At 25.6% G+C, this 11448-nt stretch overlaps 1 protein-coding gene across 1 annotated transcript; it reads right to left on the bottom strand.

The window, feature by feature from the left end:
- Positions 1-3847: 3847 nt before the first annotated feature.
- LOC135927893 (pleiotropic regulator 1-like) lies at positions 3848-11130 on the bottom strand. Its single transcript, XM_065464138.1, has 12 exons — positions 11098-11130; positions 10944-11050; positions 10800-10897; positions 10728-10752; positions 10412-10682; positions 8127-8276; positions 7896-7997; positions 7155-7247; positions 5978-6096; positions 5430-5569; positions 4505-4698; positions 3848-4045 (listed from the first exon to the last, which is right to left on the bottom strand). Exons 1-12 carry the CDS (start codon positions 11113-11115, stop codon positions 3986-3988), a joined length of 1377 nt encoding a protein of 458 aa, XP_065320210.1. The 5' UTR covers positions 11116-11130; the 3' UTR covers positions 3848-3985.
- Between the last annotated feature and the right edge of the window lie 318 nt (positions 11131-11448).

Genomic DNA, 11448 nt, shown 5'->3' on the forward strand with positions numbered 1-11448 from the left:
TGTAAGTATGGTACAAGTCAACAATTATTTTGGGGATGCTAGATAAATTCCACCTTCTAAATACCAAGAGTTAAGAAATAAATCGGACTTATGTTAAGTCAAATTAAGCAGGATCTAAGGGTTCTCCCTATAGGTTTTCGTGATAATAAAGCATGATTATTAAATTTTAAAACTAAAATGGTGGCATATAGCAGGATTATCATTGGATGCAAACCCCCTCACAAACCCTGCCATCCTAAAAATATTTTCGCTATTAATCCTTTTTAATTATAATGATACTCCTTTCAGAAATTTTAAAAGGAATAGCTTAACTTATATTATTTCTACTACCAACTATGAAAATTTTGTGAATATAAAGGAGCTATTTTTTAGATAATGAATTCAATTAAATACCCCCTAATTTACAATGAATGCATTATTATAATAGCATTATGAGCTTGCTGAGAATGTTTAAACTTTTTAAATTACATATGAAAGGTTAGGAGAAATAAAGTTATTTGGTAAATCATGTCTATGATTGTTTGCAATATATAAATTTGGTCGTTGATCAGCCATATTATTGTACCCTTTCGCGCCCGGAATATTTCCCATGTACAAATATGAAAATTTTGTGAATATAAAGGATCTATTTTTTAGATAATGAATTCAATTAAAAACCCCCTAATTTACAATGAATGCATTATTATAATAGCATATGAGCTTGCTGAGAATGTTTAAACTTTTTAAATTACATATGAAAGGTTAGGAGAAATAAAGTTATTTGGTAAATCATGTCTATGATTGTTTGCAATATATAAATTTGGTCGTTGATCAGCCATATTATTGTACCCTTTCGCGCCCGGAATATTTCCCATGTACAAAAAATACTTGTACTTTGATATAATAAAATAATGATTTTGACATTTTGATATAATAAAATAATGATTTTGACAAATGATAAAATACAAAATAATAAATATTGTTTTATAAATTAATATCTCTAAGTACCAACCATTAGTTTTTTTAAATATAAAAATTAATTGATTAAAAATTTTGATGACAATGATCTCGCTGGGCACGAAAGGGATAATAGATCTATAATAAAAGTATTAATTTTTGTAGCAATATATTTTGTCCTATTTCATCTCAAAATATAAAAGATAACCCACCAAAAAATTTACCCTACCCCTGAAATCGAGTTTTAAAAATAGCAGGCCTCATAATATTACAAAATATGCAATATTAAGATATGTTAATCTTTAATAAGTATAGCCCGTCCTGCCAGTAAAGTATTTAAAAATTGTTTACCTAATACTAAAAGAAAGGTGACCGCCAAAATAAGATTTCCTATACAAAATTCAAATTAAAACCTTTTTTTTTATACAATTAACAAAAATTTGACGAATTAAAACATTTTTTTTTTAATATTTCGAGCCCATAATGGACATTTTTACAAATCGTCGCCTCTTCCCGACATAGGCTCTACCTTAGTTCTTGAATAAGGGATGAGGTTCGTTTAGATTTTTCGAAAAGGGATGGACTTCACCATATTCCCTTCAAACAATATATTCGATTCGAATTATTTGATTTTTTAAAAATTAGAACCATAAACCGAATCGTTAAAAATTGTTCCCCTGAACTGAAACAATCCTCGAAAAATGCCGTGTTGACCTTTTGATATCCCAACTCTTATAAAGATCAATAATCAATTTTGAAATGATACGTATCATAATTATTTTTTTGATATTTAACAGTACCAGCAGCCACTTAATTTATGTGAGAGGAAAATCTAAAATAATTTAATCAGCTCAATAAAGAAATAATGTGTTTTCTCATTACATATTATAGGTTTATAAGGGAAAAGGTTTGAACCGTGTTTTAAATGTACTAACCGAACGTCTGTGAATTTTGAAACCCTGAATTTAGTGATCTTCATCGGTCCTAATTTTTCAAGCCCGGCCCGGCTCGAAATTCTTTAAAAAAGTTTTGCCGGCCCGGCCCGAACCCATAATTTTTTTAAAAAAATTTACTGACCCGGCCTGGCCCGAATTTATTTAAATATAGAAATTAATTTTTATAATTACTCAAAGTAAAAGACATATGTTATATGAGTTTAGTTTCAATAAATAAAATTATTTATTTTTATTTTACATAAAAAATTTAATATAAAATTGATAAATTTAGATATATTTAAAAAAAATTTCCAAGATCCGACCCGATCCGGTTTAAATTTTTTAAAAATATTAGACCCGGCCCGGCCCGAACCCAATTATTTTAAATAGAATTAGGCCCGAGTGCGGCCCGGACCTAACTTTGCAGATCTCTACCTGAATTATTTATCTTTTAAAATGTTTGATAGTTGAATCAAACAGGTAGTTGTAATTAAAATTTTTTTTAATTTAGATGATAAGATCGGCTATATTATGATTGAAGCCACCACAAAACCGAATACCTGGTACCCAGGAGTGATAACGACCTTCGTTTATTCATCCCCTTTCCAAAATCTCGTTAGAGCCTATGTGGAGCAATTCTTTGATCCCAATATAGCTGTTCTTTTCATTCTAGAAATAATGGTAGGAATACTTTATATTTTTAAAAAAATCAAACTCTGATTTTATCAAGAGTTTTCGTTATTATTATATATTTTAGTTAGAATGAAATGTGGAATTTATGGTTCCACGGGCAGAATTCCCATAGAATAATTCTTCGTACCAAAACAATAATTTTTTATTCAATTTAAAATAAATTCAAAACTTTCGTATAAAAAATATAATTTTTTTTATTTAATTTACAATTAAATCTAAAAACTTTCGTATAAAAATATAATTCTTTTATTTAATTTCAAAAACCTTTTAATTAATTATCATCTCTTTTTTTTCCTTCTAACATAATAATAAAAAAAACATTATTCATTTTAACAAATACACAGCACTCTCCAACATCAATCACCATATCTCTATCATATACTCATAATTACAAGTTATTTTAGAGCGTTAGTTTTTATTTAGCGGTCATTCATGAAACATCAAACTTTGATTTTTTGACAAAAAGATTTCAACTTATAAATTATTTTTTTATCTACTGTTTTAGTAGTATAATAAACATTATCATTTATTTTTTTACTTTCATTTCAGACTATGTCCTAAAAAGTCAAAAAATTAATTAAGCTAATGAAAAACTCTTAAGACTATGTCCAAAACCATTTTTGAAAAAATTCTATAATTTTCAAAAATATCGCCAATTTTTATTAAATGGTATACTAAATTTTTATAGAATTATATTTTTGTATTTAAATGCTTATTTATTTATTTTCAAGTCCACTGCATTCTGTTAATATATTATGCCTTCGTCAGCTGGCATCCGTTTTAATTCATTTTTTATAATTCAGGATAGCATATACCTTAACTTTAATGATATTTAATTAAATATAAATAAATTGTTTTTTTAAAGAAAAAAAAAGTCTTAGCCTTGACGAGATAATTTTTGGAATCTAAATTTTTTTTTAAAAAAAAATGCGAGCCTGAAAACTAAAATCACAAAAGATTCTGATGTAATGAAATTTTATATTTTGATAGATTTTACATTAAACTATTTTGATTGACATGATAATGTTGCAAAAAGATACAGGCCAAAATAAAGCAGTGTATTCTTTTGTAGTTAAAAGCTGGAAGATATGCCGAAATTTTCGGTTAAGGCTTTTTGGAGTAATGCGGATATGACATCATGTAAAAAAAACCTTAAACCAATTCCAACCAATATCTGGAATTGTAATATCTATTATAAAAAAATATAATTCTCTTGCATTAAATAGTTTTTGTATCTTCACAATAGTAAAATTTAAATAGAAATAAAAAAAAACCCCATAAAATACCTTTTTATATGTTTTGTACCTTTAGGTGAACATAATTTAATACAATATACAGAGATGATATAATTGCTAAACAAAATATTATAAAAATAAATAATATATTAAATTTTATAAAATATATGATTATAATTGTCTGATTTAGTAACGCTTGCGCTTTAACAATTCTGGCTTCCAAATGAGAGGATGAGTTTCTTCGGTCTGTTTAAATATTTTTTTGAAACATTAAATTTATAAGTTTTCCATCATGAAAATGACTGATACATATACAAAATAAATAAATTGCTAGAAATAAATTACATTTATACACGTAATAACTTTAACCTTTTAAAAATAATTATAAGAAGAGACAGATTCAAGGAAATCCACGACTCATAAAGTTGCTATACAGGAAGAAAAAAAATATTTTAATGACTCGTTACTTCAGGATACGAACGTATATTTGTAACTTATAACACCAAACTCCATTTTTTTATAAACACTTTCCCATTTTGTTATATTATTTTAGAGCTATTAACTAAAAAGGGTAAACATATCTGTATTTATTTTTATGCCTCTTATCCTCCCCATCTTCCTTAACTTTCTTACATCTTTATATTTTTAAAATCATTTATCTAAAAACAAAAAATATTAATATAATAGATAAATCTAAATAATAACCGCTTCATCGTCCTCTTTGTACATTTTGATTGTCTTATCCGCGTCACAAGTTATGAGACGGGTGGCGGAAATATCGAATTTTGAGGCAAAAATAGCCGATTCGCTCTCGATGGAGCCAGGTTGTACGGGGACTTTCATGCGTTGAAAGCAATGCCCCGATTTCCAATCCCAGAATAATAAACTTCCATTATCTCCTTCATATTTGCGAGGCAAAATAATATTTTCAAATGTGAAAGTAGTTAAAAAATAAGTGAGGAGTTTTATTAGAAAATAATCACGAAACCAAAATCCTCATTTATTGTAAAAAAGCGGGCAGGAGAAGCTTAGAATTAGAAAAGGCCATGCAAAAAGTTCTAATTTGTATATTAAAGTTCGGAAAAAAATGAATGTTTTGTCATTAATGAAATTTGGTCTCCAGGATATGTGAAACATTTGAATGTTAAAATCTAAAAGATTTAGGTAGAAAAATGTTTAGAAATTTTTTTTATTCGAAATAAATGGTGTATTTAATCTATAAAATTTTAGTAATTAAAACGTGATTTAAAAATGAGAGATTTTTATTTTTTCTAAAAATATTTTTCAGTTAGGTTAGGTAAATTGGATGTTAATAATTTACTATAGAAGCCTATTCAAAAACGAATAGAATAGTAAGGAATATAAATTAGAATAAACAATTATTTAAATATTCGGAATAATTATTGATATGTTATTTAAATAAAAATGTAATCATTTGCCACTGCGAATAATAACCAGCAAGATACATCAACAACTTGTGATTGTGAAATGGTTTTTACTAGTTGGAATTAATTTACTGACTAAAATAAAATTTATACCTAAGTAAATTGAATACGAATAATGCACTATTCGATTCATAATCGGTTTAGATTAGGCCTAATTTATATTTAAAGAAAATTTTAAATTAAACCTCCTGAAACTAAAACATTGTCTTCGTTAATTGAGATCGTGTTGACGATGGAATTGTGGCCACTCATGTTTTGCATAAAATCGCCTTTGGGAAGGGACCATTGCTTTATGTTGTCAGGAGAACCAGAGGCGAACATGTACCTTTTGTTCGTTTTTTTATTATTAAAATTGAAAAATCTATATTATTCTTAAAAAAAGGGACTTGTATTATTTCTAAACAGAAATCGGTTTAATCGACTATATAGTTTCCCTTAGACAGATAAAAACAAAACTAGAGTGTTCTATTTCAAAATCTAAATAGGCTAGTCTAACATGAAAATAAGTTTCGAACGAACAAGGAACATGAACTGTTTTTAGAAATTTCAATATTTTTTAAATGAAAACCTAGATTAAATATCTATGAATTTAGATGTATAAATAATGTTACATTAGGAGACCTACAGAGTGATCAGAATTTTTTGGTAACTAATTCTTGAAACAAATCAGGGGTAGTCTAAAAAAGAGTGGGTAACTTATGCTAGTTTTAAAAAATTCGATTGTATTCGTTACATTCTAGGATGGGGTGCTAGGGCTCTAACGCTTTTTTTGTGATGAGTGAGAGTGGAAATGCTTCTGCCCGAAGAGATATCCCATAATCTTATTGTACTATCGTGACTCCCGGATATTATCTATATATTGTTTTTTTTTAAAAAAAATTAGCATTTTTAAATGAAACCGGATATTGGATAGGGTACAGTACAGGATTTTGAGGATCGTCGAAGTTTGGCTTATAATAAAAAAATGATGGGTTCATAAATATTTATACACCACAATTAGTTAAAAATATTCACAAAATGATACGCTATTATTTACTTTAAAAAAATAATCAAATTCGAATTGTTCAAAATCGTCTTTTTATTTAAATTTTAATATGAAGATTGTCAGGCCATATTTTTATCAAAACCTATTTCATAATATCATGTTAATTATTTTATGGATCTTTTCTATAAATATTATAAAATCTATTAGAAAAGTTATTGTTTAAAAAAAAGGGTGAAAGTTGATTGGTTGGATATTTTCAATTTAAAACTGCATCTCATTAAAATTTCGGCAAGTTAGTTAATTAAGGAAAGGGGGGAGGGGGGTTCTTTTTTTAATTGGTTAAAATTTCGTTCAACGGAGATAAAAAATTTTCTACAAATCTATAATGGCCGTCAATGATGTTAAAAGTGAAATAAATAGAAAATAATTTTCAACATAGGAATCCGTGAAAAAATATCTTTAATATTGAAAATCAATTCTTGAACCTTAAAAAAGAGTTCATTGGTAAAATTTTTGATTCGGTTATCAACCCTTAATTATAAATCATAAATATTTTAATAACTTAATAAAATATATCGTTGGTAGTAATTAATATTATTAAACAATCCATATGCTTAAGATACCCCCAAAAAAATATTTATAATAAATATGAATAATTGACTTCATATTAAATGTATTATTCTTAAAGATATTAATTTAAATTTATAATATTAATGCAAATACATATTATTTTATTAATTTAAAAATGAAAGAAATGTTTAAAAATATTTAAAATCAATATAAATAATTGATTTCATATTAAATATATTATTTTTAAAAGGTATTAATTTAAATATATATTATTTTATTAATATAAAAATGAAAGAAATGTTTAAAAATCTTTAAAAGTGCCTAAAAATTATTATATTTTAAATTGAACTAAAACCTGGGGATCAGTGCCTTGCGTAAATAAGGTTCCTACTGTGTTTGAGTGGCCAGTCAAAATATGGATGCAAGCTTTGGTTCTCATATCCCATACCTATTATTTATGTTTTTTTCATATTTTAAAAAAATTATATAGTAAATAACAAAAGTTTAACACTATATTATTTTATTGTTATAGAAATATGCTAGTTGTCGTGAAACGGTTCGATATAGCGCCTATTTTAAATTAAGATTTCAGCCAAATATTTAATAAAAAATGGCTGAGCCTTTATTTTTATGGAAATATGGACTCCAAAAATAAATGCGATTTGATGAGTAGTATTGTATATAGGAATCAAGGCCGTCATTAGGATTAAAGGTTACTAATCAAATATTAAGGCTAAAATGGTTATTGAATAAATTAAAGAGTTTTAAACTGATAAATTTTGTCAAAAATTATTTGTAATTTTTTTTATAGTCTGGCATTTGAATTCTATTGTACTTATTTGATGAGAGGTGAGGAGGAAACAAAGAAAATTTATTATTAGTTTAAAATGATATATATATGAAAACTAACTTTTTCAAATTTATAAATAGAGTGTGTTATATAAACTTAAGAGTTAAGGCGCAACTTTAATGCCATTTTCTGGTAATTTCACTTCTATATAACTTTTTAATAATTTTAAAGTTATATATATAATATATATTTGACATTAAAAATAAAAATTTAAATCACATTTATAGTTTATTCTGTATAAATTACCCTAACAACCGAATCTCTTCCACCACTTACCAGAACGTCTATTGTTGGGTGCAACGATAAACAATATACAGCACTTAAATGACCATGATAATGCCTTATCACCTAAAAATAAATATTTTATTATTCAAATATAATTATTCAGTAATAAACAAAAATTAATTCTAAGTGTATATTAATAATAATGAACATTGGATAATTATTTATGTGTAATAACTTATGAGTTAAAATTACTTTATTGTATTCAAGATCCCAACATTTGACTTGTTTATCTTCCCCGCAGGAAAATAAATAGGGTTGACGTGGTGATATTACAACTCCTCTAACACCAGACACATGCCCAGTTAATGAAAGTTTAAGGGTTCCAGTAGCCAAGTCCCATATCTAATTTATTTTTTAAATTAATTTGATAGCCATAATTCACCATTTTTTTAAGATATCTATAACTTAAAAAATAAAAAATATAATTTTATATGGTTTGTACTTATAATTTAAAACTTTTGAGCAGACACTTAGATGTGGGGTGGGGGAGAACAAATTCATTTTCCCAACACTCCCAAAAGTTGTCAGATCAAAATTTTCAAATTGTGAATTTTTATGACAGATCTTTTGGTTGGGTTAATGAAAATGCCATATTGACCTTCCCTATTTATTCCTATATAATTTCTGCTTTATCGTACTTAAAAATTCAGTATTTTTATTTATTATGTTTCCAAAAAGATAATATTTTAAATTAAATTAATTTTATTTTATATAAAGAAGTTACTTAATTTATTATACAAGTAAAAATTTTGGATCTGATAAGAGACAATATATTCAAAAAATAAATAAATTTTAAACAGAAACAAAGGATCTTTATTAATTGTTTTTCAAAATTATTATTTATAAACGTTAAAATGCTGTAAATTAAATGTGGGAGTTTTGCGGGAATGCAGATAATATTAATTAAAAAAACCCCACTATCAAGTAATCACTTATACAAAGTTAGAGAGCAGAATGGTTGAAAAAGATCACTTCAAATAAGAATATTTTTTTTAACGTTTATGATCATTTAATAATGGAAATTAAATTATATTATAAGAAATAATATACTAAGAGTGGATAATTTTTTTAATGAGATTTTAGCTTATATTTATTTATTCATTTTTTTTATATCAAGAAATTTTTATTCTTTCTTTTTATATTACAAAAAAAAATTATTGCATAGATCGTCATCACCGCCAACAACAAACAGAACACAAACTATCATTTAGACGTTTGCCTAGAAGACAACACCTACAAAGATATTTGAAGAAAATTTCCCCTTTTCAAATTCAAAATTTGGTTGATCGAACAACATAACAACTGACATGACATCAACTACACAAATGAATTTATTCTAACACATTTTTTTCACTTTATAAACCAAAGTTCCTTTAAAAATCTACTGGTCCTTAAACAATAACTGTCATTCTCAAATCGACTATATATTATATATAAATTAGTAATATTCATTCAATTGAAAATTTATATAATATTAATAATTTAAGTAAGCAAAAAATTGGAACTTGGATCCCAAGCGATAAATTACAAAAACAAAAATGCAAATAAAGATGCACAAAGCAAAGCCAATACTACTTTTTAGATGAAGAATTCAGAAATTTTCGCTAACTTAAATTATTAATATTATATAAATTTTCGATTAAATCAATATTACTAATTTATAATTTGAGAATGACAGTTATAGTTTTCAAAATCCAGTAGATTTTTAAAGGAACTTTAGTTTAAAGAGTGAAAATAATTTGATTAATTAAATTCATTAGCGTGGTAGACGTCAGTCATTACATTGTTCACTACACCCAGTTTTAAATTTGAAAGGCAAAATGGGGGATTTTCTTCAAATATCTTAGTAGTAGCATGGTCTTACCAAATATCTTAATGATAGTCTGTGTTTTGTTTGTTTGTGGTGTTGATGACAATCTGTGAGCAAAAATGGAGAAGCCAATAAATTTTTATATAATATAAAATGAATAGAAATTGCTTGATTTGAAAAAAATGTATAAATAAATCTCACTATAAATTAAAAATATAATTTTATATATAAAAATTTTGTTATAAATGATTAATTGCATACAACTGACATATAACTATGAAATGGAAAAATTTTTGCTATTTTTGGAATAAACTGAAATGGTCATTTATGAATCAATATAAAATAAATATGTGCTGAAAAAAATTTGATTTTCTTGAGAATTTAAAATGTTTATAAGAAAATATGGTTTAATTTCTAATATATAATAAATTCAAATGTAGATTAACACAATAATTATTTGGGTATTATTAATTACAAATTATTTAGTTTTTTTAGCTACTAGTCCTATAGTCCTAATAAACTCACTAATTTTTTGTAATAACTTCAAAATGGAATTTAGATTTTTTTTATAAAAAATAGCCCTCTTCCCAAGTAAATTCTTGACTATATGCCTGCATTTAAACAATTCAAAAATTATTAAAAAACAGCTGATTATCAATTTGTTAACTTTTATTATCCTATCTGAAGCTCCAGTGGCAAACCACTCATTTCCTGGTTCAACATCAACACATCTAACCCATCCAAAATGCCCACTAATAACCCTATATAATTTCCAAGGAGGGTGCCAAACAGGTTTGATAGATATTGGTGCTCTAAGCATGGGATTTATTGAAGTATTCTTTGTATTATTAGAAACAATTGCATTGCTTTGATTTATATTAATTTTGGAATCCAGAGGTACAAGGCTCTTTGATTCAATTTCAAGAGTAGAATCAATGCTAAACAATATTATAATCAAATTAAACAACTTATTATCACTATACCTTGGTGGCAATGGAATTATTTGATCTATAAAAATATGTATACTATTAATTAGCATGAACATATAGAATTACCTTGTTGATCACTATTTCTACTGATTTTATCTTCTAAGGCAATTTCAACTATATCACTATAATCTGATTTCGCCTTTATATCCATTTTAAAGAGGTAACTAATGTAAAAAAATATTTGAGAAGTAAAAAAAATGAATTATTTACGGATCATAATGATCTGGAGGAGTTTTAGATTGATGATAAACAAACATATCATGAGTTCTCTTTAATGAACGAAATATAAGTGTGTGAACTGAATGCTTTTGCACTTCCTATAAAGGTAATATTTTTAAATTATTATAAAATAGAATATTATAACTTCAGAATTCACAGGCATTTTCAATTTTGATTTAAAAAATTTGTAGCTTCTATATCGAAATTTAAAACTTGATAAAAATAAAATAAATGATGGATATCAATCATTTATGAAATTTTTTTGTGAAGAAATGATATTACAAAATGCCATTTCCAGACAGAATGTATTTTCAAAGCGGTTTTTGGATAATATTACCAAATATTTTCTATTTATTCCAAACAATAGATGAAAAGTTCTAGTTTTATAATATAAAATTTTTATAAAAGAAATTTTCAGTCATTTAATCGTTAATAAAAATCAAACCAGTTTGTTTTTATTTATAATTAAATAGCGTCTGAAATGGGATTCGAAAAA

Source organism: Gordionus sp. m RMFG-2023, chromosome 4 (assembly GCF_954871325.1).
Source record: "Gordionus sp. m RMFG-2023 chromosome 4, tfGorSpeb1-WG-v2, whole genome shotgun sequence".
Classification (NCBI taxonomy): Eukaryota; Metazoa; Nematomorpha; class Gordioida; order Chordodea; family Parachordodidae; genus Gordionus; species Gordionus sp. m RMFG-2023.

Bases quoted from the DNA above. Each gene is read 5' to 3' on its own strand.
- LOC135927893 (XM_065464138.1), bottom strand. The intron at 10,898-10,943 runs GTAAATAATTCA...TTTTTACATTAG, and splicing joins CCTCCAGATCATTATGATCC to TTACCTCTTTAAAATGGATA. The intron at 4,046-4,504 runs GTTATTATTTAG...ATATTTAAACAG, and splicing joins ACAAAGAGGACGATGAAGCG to ACCGAAGAAACTCATCCTCT.